This window comes from Sebastes umbrosus, chromosome 10 (assembly GCF_015220745.1).
Source record: "Sebastes umbrosus isolate fSebUmb1 chromosome 10, fSebUmb1.pri, whole genome shotgun sequence".
Taxonomy (NCBI): domain Eukaryota; kingdom Metazoa; phylum Chordata; class Actinopteri; order Perciformes; family Sebastidae; genus Sebastes; species Sebastes umbrosus.
The window spans coordinates 350,452-366,574 of NC_051278.1; the positions used below are offsets into that span (position 1 = coordinate 350,452).

A 16,123-nucleotide genomic window follows, 5' to 3' on the forward strand; every position below is an offset into this window, starting at 1 on the left:
AACTTGTATTTGTGTGTCTCTGTCATGGTTTCTGTCTTTGACATCGTCTCTCTTTCACACTCTTTCTATCAATCCACATCTCTGTCTTATCTCAGTGTCTTTATATCTTCACACGTCACATACCTACATAGAGAGAGAGAGAGAGAGAGAGAGAGAGAGAGAGAGAGAGAGAGCTCCGTGAGTCCCGTCGTGCTGCCAGCAGTAATCTGCCATCGGAGCTGGTTAATTGGATAATGTGGTGCAGAGGAGGCACTCAGCAGGCCGAGGGATTCCCCTCATCACAAAGAGTCTCATTACCGAGACGTCCACCGGTTGGTCCTAAAAGTAGATTCTACTGGTGACCTTCAGCACATTGAACTGGTGACCTTCACCACATTGAACTGGTGACCTTCAGCACATTGAACTGGTGACCTTCAGCACATTGAACTGGTGACCTTCAGCACATTGAACTGGTGACCTTCAGCACATTGAACTGGTGACCTTCAGCACATTGAACTGGTGACCTTCACCACATTGAACTGGTGACCTTCACCACATTGAACTGGTGACCTTCACCACATTGAACTGGTGACCTTCAGCACATTGAACTGGTGACCTTCACCACATTGAACTGGTGACCTTCACCACATTGAACTGGTGACCTTCAGCACATTGAACTGGTGACCTTCACCACATTGAACTGGTGACCTTCACCACATTGAACTGGTGACCTTCTGTCATGTTCTGGCTGTGCCAGCCTCCGGTTATTTACTTTTGTGATTTTGGATTTGGTGTCTTCTATATTATTCCGGTGTTTCCTGTTTTATTTTGTAGTTCACTCCTCCTGTGTCTTGTCTGGTTTTACTTCCCTCCTTTGTTTGTTTTCCCGCCTTTTGTTGATTGTCTGCCCCGCCCTGATTTGTTTCACCTGTGTGTAATCATGTCTTGTATTTAAGCCTGTGTGTTCCCCTCTGCCCTTGTCGGTTCGGTTGTCTCTCCAGCCCCGTCTACCTTGTCCTCCGTGTTCCTTGTTTCCTCCTGCTCTGATCCTGGTGTTCCTCGTGTTTCCCTGGTTTGTGATTTTTGGTTTTGGTCCTCTGTTTGGTTTTTGTTGTTTGTTTCTATTTGTTCTTTTGGTACTTGGTTCCCCTCCCTGCCTTTTGTTGTTTTGGATTTTTCAGCTCTATTAAAGCTCGCTTTTATTTCTAAATACCTGTCCTGCCTGTTACTCTGCGATTGGGTCAACTTTGTAAACTCACCACACGACACCTTCAATACATCATCACACTGTTTTCACTTCCATGCTGAGCTACATTCCTGCTAATGTATAAATTTAGGGATGCACCGATACCACTTTATTCAGACTGAGTACAAGTACTGACATTTGGGTTCTCTCCGATACCGATTACCGATACGAGTACTTCTCTGTGCCTAAAGAGCCTCGTTAACAGCCAGCTGGAGGGTGTGAGCGACACACGGCAGGCTGGAGAGTCCCGCATACGAGGCGGTGCGCCGCCATCAGCTCTAGGTCGGCTTGTAAAGGCCCGGGGCGAAGGAGAGGAGGAGGAGGAGGAGGGGGAGGAGCAGGAGGAGGAGGAAGGGGAGGAGAGGGAGGAGGAGGAGAAGGAGGAGAAGGAGGAGGAGGAGAGGGAGGAGGAGGAGGAGGAGAGGGAGGAGGAGGAGGAGGAGGAGAGGGAGGAGGAGAGGGAGGAGGACGAGAAGGAGGAGGATGAGGAGGAGGAGAGGGAGGAGGAGGAGGAGGAGAGGGAGGAGGAGGAGAAGGAGGAGAAGGAGGAGGAGGAGGAGGACAAAAGGTTGTGTGAAGTATGTGAGTTAGGACGAGAAAATGAATCACATTTTCTTCTGTATTGTCTGAACTATGAGGAGTTCAGAACTTCTATTTTAGATTTAAATGTTTTGGTGCTCAGATGATGACAAACTGGATTTAATGGCTATTTCATTGTAATGTTTATAAGTTGACTTTTGTTTCTCAAGCTTGTTAAAAACATCATTTATATGTTTAGTATTATTTATAATTGATGCTGCTACTGATGCAAGACACAATAATCATAATAATAAAATCTAAATGTAGTAAAAGGGACCATATGTCCCTCTGAGATGTAGTGGAGTAGAAGTATACTATATATTCAGGTGAGTGCTACACAGAGAGCAGAGAGACTGAGGGGACATTGGACGTGATATAAAGAAGACATTAGATGTTGTTGTCCTCTGCGTACCGAGGTTCAGACGTACGGAGGTTCGGAGGTGAGGCGGCCTGTTCCTCGTCTATAGGAACGTTCTCTTCTGTACATTCCATCATCATAATAACGCTGATGTTTCCTCCATCAGCTTCCTCTTCCTGCAGGGATCTGGCTCCAATCACTGCTGTCAATTAGACCAGATCCTTCTCCCATAGACCTCAGCCTAATCTATTAGACCAGCATCCACTCCTACCTAATCCACTTCCACTGCACTGATCACATTACAGACTGAGGTGGTGCCATCATGGTTAAAGACAGGGAGGAGGAGAGGAGGAGAGGAGGAGGAGGAGAGGAGGAGAGAGAGAGGGAGAGGAGGAGGAGAGGAGGAGAGGAGGAGGAGGAGTAGGAGAGGAGGAGGAGGAGGAGGAGAGGAGGAGGAGAATGAGGAGGAGGAGGAGGAGAGGGAGGAGAGGGAGGAGAGGAGGAGAGGAGGAGGAGGAGAGGAGGAGAGAGAGAGAGGAAGAGGAGGAGGAGAGGAGGAGGAGAGGAGGAGGAGGAGGAGGAGAGGAGGAGGAGAATGAGGAGGAGGAGGAGGAGAGGGAGGAGAGGGAGGAGAGGAGGAGAGGAGGAGAGAGAAGGAGAGAGGAGGAGGAAGAGAGGAGGAGGAGGAGGAGGAGGAGAGGAGGAGAGAGTAGGAGAGAGGAGGAGGAAGAGAGGAGGAGGAGGAGGAGAGGAAGAGGAGGAGAGAGTAGGAGAGAGGAGGAGGAGGAGGAGGAGGAGGAGGAGGAGAGAGAGGAGAGGGAGGAGGAGGAAGAGGAGGAGGAAGAGAGAGAGGAGGAGGAGGAGGAGGAGAGAGAGGAGAGGGAGGAGGAGGAATAGGAGGAGGAAGAGAGAGAGGAGGAGGAGGAGAGGGAGGAGAGGGAGGAGGAGGAAGAGGAGGAGGAAGAGAGAGAGGAGGAGGAGAGGAGGAGGAGGAGAGGGAGGAGAGGGAGGAGGAGGAAGAGAGAGAGGAGGAGGAGGAGGAGGAGAGAGAGGAGAGGGAGGAGGAGGAATAGGAGGAGGAAGAGAGAGAGGAGGAGGAGAGGAGGAGGAGGAGAGGGAGGAGAGGGAGGAGGAGGAAGAGGAGGAGGAAGAGAGAGAGGAGGAGGAGAGGAGGAGGAGGAGAGGGAGGAGAGGGAGGAGAGAGAAGGAGAGAGGAGGAGGAAGAGAGGAGGAGGAGGAGGAGGAGGAGGAGGAGGAGAGGGAGGAAGAGGAAGAGGAGGAGGAAGAGAGAGAGGAGGAGGAGAGGAGGAAGAGGAGGAGGAGGAGGAGGAGGAGAGGGAGGAGAGGGAGGAGAGAGAAGGAGAGAGGAGGAGGAAGAGAGGAGGAGGAGGAGGAGGAGGAGGAGGAGGAGAGGGAGGAAGAGGAAGAGGAGGAGGAAGAGAGAGGAGGAGGAGGAAGAGAGAGAGAGGAGGAGGAGAGGAAGAGGAGGAGAAAGAGGAGAGGAGGAGAGAAGGAGGAAGAGGAGGAGGAGTAGATGAAGAGACACCGTCATCATGACGTAGTGGTGAATAAAATGTGTGATCATCGTCGGGTAAAACAAATGAATCATAGTTTTCATCATATATCTCACAATTTGTCTTAAATTTTTCAGTTATTTGTATTACTGTCAGCACATTTGATTCACCTCCAACAAAAATCAGTTGCATTTTTCTGTGATTTGAGCAGAACATGTAAAACCAACAGTATTTTCCTCTGTAAGGTTTCTCCAGTCTGAATACTGAAGGTCTCTGAACCGTCACATTAACGGACTGTTTGGACCTCTGGTGGACATTAAGCTGTAAACTGTGTTGCCAGATCGGCTGTTTTCTGCCCTAATGACCTACTAGCAGCTACAAATGGTTTAATGGGGCTTGTGGTTTTGTTTTCACCGGCGTTGGTTGGTTGGTTGGTTGGTTGGTCGGTTGGTCGGTTGGTCGGTTGGTTGGTTGGTTTGTTGGTTGGTTGGTTGGTTTGTTGGTTGGTTTGTTGGTTGGTTGGTTGGTTGGTTGGTTGGTTTGTTGGTTGGTTGGTTGGTTGGTTGGTCAGTTGGTTGGTTGGTTGGTTTGTTGGTTGGTTTGTTGGTTGGTTGGTCGGTTGGTTGGTTGGTTGGTTTGTTGGTTGGTTGGTTGGTTTGTTGGTTGGTTTGTTGGTTGGTTGGTTGGTTGGTTTGTTGGTTGGTTTGTTGGTTGGTTGGTTGGTTGGTTGGTTTGTTGGTTTGTTGGTTGGTTGGTTGGGTGGTTGGTTTGTTGGTTGGTTTGTTGGTTGGTTGGTTGGTTGGTTGGTTGGTTGGTTTGTTGGTTGGTTTGTCCGTTTGGAGGATAACTCCAAAAGTCTGCGCTCTGCGGGTGCACTTGTAATTTGGGCTATTTTTTGTACCATTTTGGTGTTTTTTCCAAACCAAACCCAGAAATCTGCCCCTCCTCGTTCCAGACTTATCATTAAAATGGACAGGAGTATTAGCTCAATAGGCTCTCGAGACACACGTTATATTCTTATGATAAGAATCAGAGCCCTTCACAGACAAGCCCAGGTTGACCTGTCGTAACCTTTGTTCTGCTTCATGAAGCTGGAGGACAAAATGAGTATCAGGAAACATCAAATATGAACAAACCTCCTAGTTGTTCATCAAAGTCTCGGTTCTTCACTGGGTGGTTTTTATATTTCAGTCTGAGCTGTTTTATTGACAGTGCTTTATGATTTGACTGATATTTAGTGTTTCAAAAGTGCACATTTTACACTGTGAATCAGATGTTTCAGTGACAACTTGTCTCCACTGAAAGCTGATTTGGTTTGAGACTGTAAAGGGAATAAATGATCTGGAGGTGATTACTTTGAGGAACTGGAGAGCGTTCTGTCAGTGAAGAAGTCTGTAGAGGAGTCTCTGAAGGAAACACTGGACACGTTTATATTCAGATCAGTTTCTTAGAGAGACCTCCGACTTCAGGATTTATATATTTCTCCGCAGCATAATCAGTTTTTATGTTCTAAAAAAACCTAATAATAAACAATAGGGGTGTAACGATACATCAGTCTGGATCCATATATTGATTCAATGATCAACCATCCAATATACAGTGCGCTTGGTGGATCTTGTTGGGTCTCTAAACTATGGTGTACGGTCTAAGACCTGCTCTATATATATAAAGCGTCTTGAGATAACTTTTGTTGTGATTTGACGCTATACAAAAATAAATTGAATTGAATTGAATTGAATATCATCGATGCATATCGTCGTCTTTAAGTCGAAGTTAACTTATAAATAACATCTGCACTTAAACGTGAGAATTGTGGCACTTATCGTGAACAACAGGAGGTCAATTGTTTTATTATGTCTATTAAAAAGAAGAGATTATTTTTCATTTAAATCTGCAGGTCAGTTCAGCTTCAGCCTGAAAACAGAGCCATGAGGAGGAGCAGGAGTCTGGTTTTCTCTCAGAACACTTTAATTACAACATGCTGAAAGGTTATTATGGGATGTCTGCCCAATGATAAACTACCAGATCTGGGCCCAACATGGTCTGGATGAGAGGCCCTCTCAGAACCTCTCAGAACCGCTCAGATCTCTCTGCCTTCCTGCAGCAGCTGAGCCACACTGTGATGGGACCAGAACCCAGAGACCAGAACCCAGAGACCAGAACCCAGAGACCAGAACCCAGAGACCAGAGCCCTGCAGGGATCATGGTCAGATGAGTCAAACCATCATCCAATAAATTAGTTATTCCTGAGATTAATTAGAAGAAGAAGAAGAAGAAACATCCCACTAATTTCACCATCGGCCTGTTTGGTTCCGACCCCTGAGCGATGAGCGATGACGTTAAGCAGCGACCTGCTGACGTCACAGGACCTGATCGAATCTGATGCCCCCCCCCCCCCCCACCCACCAGACACATCCAGGTGTATAAAACCTGCAGCAGAGCTGAAGGCGAGCAGAGAAACAGACAGAGACACCGAGTCGGAGTCAGAAAGAGTCAGGACTCACAGAGTGGAGATACAACCAGCAGCAGCAGCAGCTCCACATCTGGACTTCATCTGGACGCAGCGGACTCAACAACCAGCAGACAACTTTCTCCAGAGCACATGTAAGATGTAAGATCTTATTTGATTTAGAGGAAACATGTAAGATGTAAGATTTTTATTGTTTCACAGACTTTATCTGATTCAGATGGTGCGTCTTTAGATTTTGTTCCTTTTTGCGCTTCCAGACAGGTTTTGGATAAATCTCTCCAAATGACCGAATATTAAGTTTTAATCGAATTAAATGATTATTTTTAAATGTCAAGCTGCAGCTCGACACATTCATTCATTCGGTCTGTTGAGGAATGATTGAATGAATGAATGAATGAATGAGAGAAAGCTCGCCGGCGTTGTGCGTAATTACGCATTGGAGATCTTTTTGGAGATCTTTTTCTTTCTTCTGCTAAAAACTCACTATCATCTGAGAGATTAGTCAGATATCATTCCTTCATGTCCTTCATGGCTAAAACACTCTTCTGTTTTGTTCCTTTCAGCTGACAAGTAGTGACTTTAGAGTCAGGGAGCTGAAAAACTAAAATATAATCTGATTGTAAACTTAAAAATATAAAATAGTGGAATATGATGCTGAACGTTCTGGAGGATTCTCTGTCTAGTTTTATTTATACTGGATGAAGAGATGAGTTTGTAGTCTATCGTGAGAACAAACTCTGTGTTTGTTTGTTTATTTGTTTTGCACAATTTAAGGCTAAATAACATAACAAAAGAAATATAGTAATAATATAAAGTTCAGGAAGAGATAAACCCCACTGGGCTGATCTGAACCTCCACCTAGAGACTAGACGACATAATATGAATACGTAATAGTGATAACAAACAATTAGGGCAAGATATATATAATAACAACAAATAACAATACAGTAAATATATCAAGAAAGACAAGTGCGTGTGTGTGTGTGTGTGTGTGTGTGTGTGTGTGTGTGTGTGTGTGTGTGTGTGGTTAGTGTGTGTGAGGAGGATATTGATTTAAATATCTATAAAGACTTCTGGGTAATAGTTACCAAACAACATTGGGAGTGGGAAAAAATAAAACAGATAAAACCAGATCCAGGGAAAACATGGAGGAAAAACAATTACAAGACAGCAGATCAATGAAATGAAATGAGCCTTTAAGAGACTTCTGAAACCTTTGACAGATGAACAGTTTATTGATAGATGTGAATAATACTCCATCATCTGGTTCCTCTGAATCTGATCGAAAAGCCCAGAAACTGAAATATGATCTGATTGTTAAAAATATAAACTAGTGGAATATGATGTTAACGTTGTGGAGGATTCTCTGTCTGGTTTTATTGATACTGGATGACCAGATGAGTTTGTAGAATAAAGTCTGTGGATGTTTGGATGAAACGAGTCAGTAAATTAAAGAATATTTTTTAAATAAAGTTAGTAAAATTTAAATAAGTAAAGTAAATTATTTTTTTTGCATTCAACAGTTACATTTAGTCTTTAGGAGGAAATGTAAAGCATGATGTCAGTGAACCCATCTGAGGAGGAATGGGTCGTTTCTGAGCTCAACACAATGCCATCAACCTGCTGAATCTGGCACATTCACATGATGGCTCGAGTTAATTAATGCACATTGTCTACTTTTAAATAACATACATGTGGTGGTCTCTGTGGAGACAACAGAGTCCCTGGAGAGGACCGGGTCTGTCCTCGTCCAGCCGTGCGTAATTACGCACTATAGATCCACTGCTTTGTTTTGCTCTCCTCTGACTGAGTCCAGCATCGCATCAGAACATAAACAGATAGTTCCCTTCTTTAGAACTGACCTGGTGTTCATCCTCTCTGTGTTCATCCTCTCTGTGTTCATCCTCACTGTGTTCATGTGTTCATCCTCTCTGTCTTCATCCTCACTGTGTTCATCCTCTCTGTGTTCATCCTCTCTGTCTTCATCCTCACTGTGTTCATCCTCTCTGTGTTCATCCTCTCTGTGTTCATCCTCACTGTGTTCATGTGTTCATCCTCACTGTGTTCATGTGTTCATCCTCTCTGTCTTCATCCTCACTGTGTTCATCCTCTCTGTGTTCATCCTCTCTGTGTTCATCCTCACTGTGTTCATGTGTTCATCCTCACTGTGTTCATGTGTTCATCCTCTCTGTCTTCATCCTCACTGTGTTCATCCTCTCTGTGTTCATCCTCTCTGTGTTCATCCTCACTGTGTTCATGTGTTCATCCTCTCTGTCTTCATCCTCACTGTGTTCATCCTCTCTGTGTTCATCCTCTCTGTGTTCATCCTCACTGTGTTCATGTGTTCATCCTCTCTGTGTTCATGTGTTCATCCTCTCTGTGTTCATGTGTTCATCCTCTCTGTGTTCATGTGTTCATCCTCTCTGTGTTCATGTGTTCATCCTCAGGTGTAAAGCGATGTTACAGCGGACCGGCCCCCAGCTGCTGTTCCTAATAGCCCTGTGCAGTGTGTTGTACACCCGGACTCTGAGTCTGCCATACACATCCATGAGGTAAGAGAGCTGTGCGCTCTGAGATCAGCTTTGTTGTAGCTTTATGTTTATTTAGATTGTTAATGTTTTAATAAATGGTGATGAGGTTTTAACGTGACTGTCCTGTTGACTGTAGACCGACGAGACACGCAGACGGTCTGTTCACCAGCGGATACAGCAAACTGCTCGGACAGCTGTCAGCGAGGAGGTACCTGGAGTCTCTGATCGGGAAGCGGGTCAGGTAGGTCATCCTCCTCCTGATTAACAGAACCCCACGCTGCAATTCCTTTAAATATAGAATCAAGAGAAATATAAATATGAACGTCTCATAAAAGTTTTTGATGCTTTGAGTCATAAACACATTTTCTAACTTTTACGTCAGAAAATCTTAAAATCTTATTTCACTAAACTCATTAAAGTGTCGACAGTTTAACTCCTGACATTTGCAACGAGAAGACGCAACCTGCTTGATGATGCATTTTGTAATTGACTAAACATTTTAAAAGGTTAATTTATGCTTCATTACATGTGTGTTATAAAGCCAGGAGGGATTCACACACACACACACACAAAGAGAAGACACCATGAATGCATCACTGCACTCACTTTGTATGGAAACCTGCTGGTGACACCTCCACCTCCACCTCCATTCATCTCTTTGTTTCTGTCTCTTTTCTCTCCAGCGATGAGCTGATGGAGGAGCCGGTGAAGCGCCACTCAGACGCCATCTTCACAGACAACTACAGCCGCTTCCGCAAGCAGATGGCCGTCAAGAAGTACCTGAACTCAGTGTTAACAGGAAAGAGGAGGTAGGCACCATCGGTCCTCCCTACATCCACCTGTCTCATCTCTCCATCATCTTCTCCATCATTCTCTCCTTCATCCTCTGCTTCATCCTCTTTTTCATCCTCTCCCTCACTGGAAGAGGAATAACATCAGTCCTCCCTACATCAACTTGTCCGTCTCTGGTTCATCCTCTGCTTCATTCTCTCCCTCACATGGAACATAAATACCATCATGACTCACTGAAAGCCCCTGAAAATAGTTCACGTATCATTTGACATCACTGACAACACCATCAGAGCTGCACCATTATGGACAAAATGATAATCACCATCATTTTGATCAATACTGAGATCACGATTATTCATTGACAATATATTTTTATTACTGCACTTTCACATTAAAATAGACAGAGCACTGCTTTCTCTTCCATGCTGAGCTACAAATGTACAAATGAGGGCTGCACGATGTTGGAAAAAAACGACATTACAATATATTTTTTTCTGCGATCTGAAAAATGACAGGAATATTCACCCGACCCTGTTACTAGCTAAAGTTAAATGCATCAATCTGGTGCACTTTGAGAGCAACATTGAAAACATTAAGAGGTTAGATAAACAATTTGATGCTCTTAATTGAATCATAAACACATGAAAAGTGAAGCCAGAACATCTGTATCAGCAGCTGGTGGCTGTTAGTTTAGGAAACGTTTGATTTGATCTGCAGCAGTTTTCTACGAGCAGAACAAGCATTTTAAACGTCTCAGTTAAATATCTCAGTCCATCATCTTCAGTTAATTGTGGGAGGACAAAGTCGTGATCGATTCATATTCGATTAATGAATTAAACACCTTCTTATTTTACCGTCCCTCATTTAACCTGAATCTCTTGAGCTCAGTGTTTGTTATTATGGGATGTTACTCTGCATAAACTGTAGACTAAAGAGGGCTCCTCTTCACGGTGTTTCTACAGTAGCTCAGAACAGACCAAACACCGTGTTAACTTGTCCTGTTTGGACCGGAGTCGATAACGTTACTCTCTCCGGAGTTAACCGCCGCCGTCACTTCACTCAGCCGCCGGGAAACACGACACAGGAAACGTCTGCTGGTCTGGAGGAGCTGCAGCACTGAACATTCACTAGATACTCTCAGAGCTAAACTAACTCTGTCTTCTGCTCCACAACATCACACACATTCACCGCCGCTCTCTCACTCTGGCTTCACTTCTCACGTACACACAGACTCTACAACTGTCTCTAGAGAGGGACATTCATGTAGTTGTCCGACACGCTTGGCACATGGGAGAAGTTTCTAGTGGTTGCAATCTGCAGCCTCACTGCTAGATAACACCAGATCCTTCACACTGCTCCTTTAAAGGCAGGGTTGACGATGTTATCCAGTTTACACTATTTGTTATATTGGTTGAGATGAACATGAACAAATAGAGCATGCATTTTAATGTCTGGTTGAAGAATGAAATGCAACGCTTGTTTCCTCTGTTGGGCGTTCTGGTTTTTGTCTTCCCTGACTGTGCCTTTTGGAATAAAACTATTCATGTTGACTTTCTCCACTCAGCCTAGAAGATCCTGGAACCAGCGACCCAGAGGAGTCCAGGGACGAACCCAACACCTTCCAGGAGAGCTACGATGACATCAACGTAGATCACCTCCTAAACAACTTTCATCTGGTAGGAACACACACACACACTCACGCACACACGCACACACACACACACACACACACTCACCGACGTTTGTACTGTTGGCCCTCGTTGACACAACATATTCCCAACCAGCCTCCAAACATTACCTTTACCACAACTCCAGTCTACAGTATCTGCCTTACCCCGAACCCTAACCGATTAAACCGGATTCAGATTTCAACCCTTTGGACTTTAAAACAACGGGGCGTCTCAAATAGATGGAACGAAAATGCTAAATACTCTAAACTATTCATACAGGTGTTGTGTCGAGTACTGTTTCCCCGTCGATATCCTCATATGTGGACATTTAAATGTCTGGCATGGACCGATGTTTCTGATGTAAATGGAGGGAAATAAAGAGGTGGAAATATATGACTTCATTAATATTTAATCTGTCCTCTCTCTTGTTTTTTTCAGCCACTTTGAGGAGGCGCCTGGAGCTCGAGTGAATACCTCAAGTCATCCTCATGAAAACGCCCATCCCAACAACAACACAGTGTTAAATCAAAAGGACATTCGAAGGTCAATGATGATGTGTTCACTATCTATTCATCCACACAACACATGTTTACACTGTATATAGTATATATAGATATATATATACATACAATACTATATAGACCACACTGAGCAACGTGCGTGTCCCTGAGCAGTTTGATCAATCAGCGAACGTCAACAGTAAAACAGAAGTACCACATTTACTTTACTTAAGATCACTGTCCATTAACTTTCAATGAAACCATCTCTCTCCTAATAACCATCTAAAGGAACCACTATCCTATTGACTTTTAGTGAAATTTGCCCCATTGACTTCCAGTTAAACATTCAACCCATTGAATTTCCATAGAACAGAATTTACTTTCAATAGCGTACCATTGATTTTCAGTGGATCTACTGTAACTTAAGTTTTAAGTGACCTACGTTTGTTCAGTTAACTTTGAATGAAAAATAAAACAAAAAATTCACTCACAAACAATTTCCATTAACTTTCAATGTTTTCAACTAATCTTCCGTGGAACGCTAGCACCATTGGCTTTCAGTGTAATCACTGCCTTGCAGAAAATTAAGTGGAACAAACTATTAACTATTAAGTTCAACTGAACTATGGCTCTATTTACTTTTTTTAAAGAAAATACTTGTATAAAATGGAAATCAATGGAATATTTGTCACATTTAGTTTCAAGATCAAACTTTCAATTGAACCATTTACCCTAATAACTTTTTAATGGAACTACTGCCGTATTAAATTGGAGTGAAATTTGTCCCATCAGGTTTCATTTAAACATTCGACCCATTGAACGTCAATGGAACAGCATTTACTTTTAATAGAGTAACTCTTCTATTGAATTTCAGTGGATCTATGTGACCAACACCAATTAACTTTGAATGGAACATCTGAGTGATTGAATTCTGACTAATTTTTCAGTTACCAATATTTCCATTAACTTTCAATGGAGCACTTGTACGATTAATCTTCAATGGAACATTAACACCGTTAGCATTCAGTGAAATCACTGTTTTATATAAATTTCAATTGGGATATTTGCAACTTGCAATGAAAATGTTTCTCCCAATAATGTTTGATGGAACAACTGTTCCATTAAAGTCAAGTGAAATTCATCCCATTAACTTTCAGTTGAGCGTTTGACTTGTTGAACATCAATGGAACAGTATTTCTTATTAATTTATTTCATTTAAATGGAACATCTGTCTGATTGGAATCTGATTAATATTTCGCTAACCAATAGTTCCATCAACTTTCAGTAGAGTCTTTTAGCACCATTGACTTTTAGTGGACTCACTGCTTTAGAAAAAAAAAGTTTGTCCATTTACCTTTAATAGAACAATAGTTGCATACAAATACATTGAAACTGATTTAGTTTCATTAGGATGCTAACTTTCAAACTCAGAATTCAGATGACCAGTCATCCCGTTAACGTTCATTCATGATCTGAGTGACTGAATTATTGTTTTAGAGAATCCACACGTGGTGATTTCATGATAAAAAGGAGATCAAGAGGAGGAGATTTTGAATGGACACAGATGCATATAATCACTTTATACTATTCAACATGTAGAGCAAAGACATTATAACTGAGCATAGACCTGCAGCCTTTAGTGCATATAGTGATGTACACCACTCACCAAATAAAAGATAACGGTTTATTTTTCAAAGCTGAGTCTTTTTGTCTGGCTGATTGTTTGACGGAGTTTTATGGACATGACTTTGATCACTTTGGGTTCTTGGGAAGACAAAACCATGCTGAGTTTAAGCTGCTTCTACACTCTAAGAAACGTCCGTAAAGATACGGCCGATGAAACGCCGATGTTCAGATGAAGGAATTTACTGAATCGATTTTTAACAAGAGTTTTACCCAAAAATTTTAAAAAATGCATTGCATTGTGGGAACACAAACCTCGGCTAGCGCCAAAGTTGGAAGAGGCAGAGACCATCACACACGGCAAAGTTTAACTTCAATTTTGGATTTGTAGAAACTTTTCTCCATTGACCGTTAACGTTACCAGATACGCAGGAATATTTTCATGACTCATTTTGAGACTAACAGTGTGTTCCAATCCACGTGCTTCCAGAAGTACACTTCAGTGTAGTGCACTGTGCGCACTCTGTACTCACTTGAGTAGTGCGTAAATTTCAGCGGGGTAGGGTCGTCTCAAATGGAATACTCTGCGGCGCACTGACCAGAAATGACGTTCGCAACATTTGACCGCGGCTCGCTACCCGCCAAAATATCTTCTGGAAAAAATGAAAGCAGAGTGGAAATTAGGTTTCCAACGTCGTCGCCTACGATGTGTCCTCCTGTTGGCTGAAAATGCACCGGTATATTTACGTATTGTTTTATTCTGTTATCTGCGTATGTTTGAATAGTGGTCGTGGCTCCGCCCCTTCCGCTACGTAGCCAAGATGGCGACAGTTGAGTGTGGAAAGTGTCCAGCGTTCCACACTCAACCATCTGACCGTTTTGAGTACAACATCCGGGTGCTTTGAGTGCACTGCATTTTGCCGTACTTCCCAGTGTGAACGCACTTATGCACTCAGAGTAGTGAGTGTAAGTACAGAAGTACGCGGATTGGAACACACTGTCAGTTTGGTATCGTAGTTTACGTTTAAACCAAAGTTTATATTTGAGACTTCAGAGGACGTCAGGTAGAGTTAGCTCCAGGTTTATCCTCAGGCGGTCCACAGAGACTGACAGGTAACGTACCAACGCAGCGTTAGCGTCTGTTCTCCCTCCAGAATGTAAAGGTTAAAGATATCTGGCTACAGGTACGGAGGACAAACTGTTAATCTACAGACATGTTTCGTTTTAGGGGTTGAAGAAAATGTCTGTAAACTAACAGGACATTATCTGTTTGTCTACAGATTGTTTTCTTAGAGTGTAGTTATTAATATTATTAATATATTGTGCTTTTGACCGATTTTCTTCTTGAAAGCCTCAAAACATCCTCCAGGATTTAGTTTTGTCCCTAAAAGATGTCCTTTCTGAGTGTTAAAAAGGCCGTTTAGAGGAGAATACCAGTTTGAATATCATACAAACTCACCAACTGAACTGTATAAATATATACATATTTTAATTGTCTTACCATCTCTTTAATATTTCTAAAACAAGCCTTGCTGTTCGAGGTCAGCTAATCATAGTTTCTAACAGAGAAAAAGCCGTGGATGTGATAATCTAGAAGGATGTGACATGTTGACATACAGTATACGAGTACGACCTTCACGTCTTCCCCATCGGGGCTCAGCTGACTGATGTGAAGTTCAGTAACACTGACAAGAAAACACTGAGTTCACACTGAGGGTGTTTCTAGTCCCGTAGAAACGCCTACTTTCTTTTTTATCCTTGTTGGCATCTGAACTAGTTGAAGTGATCTCTGAGCCGTCTCACCAGCTCTCCCTGTGAAGCAGGTTGAACATCTCCTGGGAAGATTTGTCTGAGAGTCAGCAAATACTTTAAAGGGACTGTTTGTAACTTGTTCAGGTATAAATCATTGCTGGTCAGTGTCTCATGGTCTCTCGTGTGTCTCCGCTGTTCAGACTCAGACTCCAACACAAACTCCAGTGAAGCACCAAAACCTCTTGGTTGTATCTAGTGAAGCTGTTAAACAGTGTTGGCCGCGGTCGGAGGACGCGGTGGAGACGTAGCTTTGGTCTCCAGGACCGGAGTCTCTGCTCCTCTGCTCCTCTGCTCCTCTGTCTCCCTTCACTCACACACCGCGCTCCTTCTCTCTCTCTCTCTCCACCTCTCACGTGCATGCTGCTCACTCCACACTGCAGAAGAGTTAGTTTAGCTCTGAGAATATCTAGTGAATGTTCAGTGGACGTTTGTGCAGAAATAACTGCTGCAGCTCCTCCAGACCAACAGAGGTTTCCCGTGTCTTGTGAAGTGACGGGGCTCCGCAGAGAGAAACGTTATCGTCTCCGACCAAAACTCCGGCGTCTCCCCCGTTCCCTCCGGCCGCGGTCAGGAGGCTGAGGCGGGAAAAGCCAACACTAGGATCAGCAGTGATTCATGGAGAGACCTTGGTCTGGTCAGCTAACATTACTGCCAAGCAGCTGAAATATAGAGTGATATTGTGCTTTTAGCTGACGTGTGTCTCCTCACTGTGTTGAGCGATGCTCCTTCATGTCTATGTAGAGCGAGCACAAGCGCCAGCAACAGGACGCTGACTTTAGTTGACTTAACGGACACAGGTGAAGCTGTTAACAAGACATTTAGGATTCTTACTAACAGTCCCTTTAATGTCATATCCATAAATAGACAGACGATATGAACAGTAATATAGTTTCATCTTATAGAAACTAAATATGACTATTAAAAACAAAGGCAGTGCATGTGAGTGTGCATGTGTTACACCATTAGAAGCTTTTCGTTGTTCTTTTTCCAAATCAGAAACAAAGATGATTTGAGTAAACGTTTTTATGATGGAAATGTGAGAGAGAAGA

The 16,123-nt window shown here is 43.3% G+C and overlaps 1 protein-coding gene across 2 annotated transcripts; it reads left to right on the plus strand.

The window, feature by feature from the left end:
* The first annotated feature begins 6,153 nt into the window (after window positions 1-6,153).
* LOC119495205 (vasoactive intestinal peptide) lies at window positions 6,154-13,330 on the plus strand. Of its 2 annotated transcripts, none has more exons than XM_037781454.1 (6): window positions 6,154-6,287; window positions 8,594-8,698; window positions 8,814-8,918; window positions 9,361-9,486; window positions 11,034-11,145; window positions 11,578-13,330. In XM_037781454.1, coding segments are annotated over exons 1-6 (459 nt in total). In that variant the 5' UTR covers window positions 6,154-6,285; the 3' UTR covers window positions 11,587-13,330. The 2 variants fall into 2 exon arrangements, with proteins under 2 accessions (XP_037637382.1, XP_037637381.1); XM_037781453.1 differs by having other exon boundaries at window positions 6,154-6,280.
* The last annotated feature ends 2,793 nt before the right edge of the window (window positions 13,331-16,123 follow it).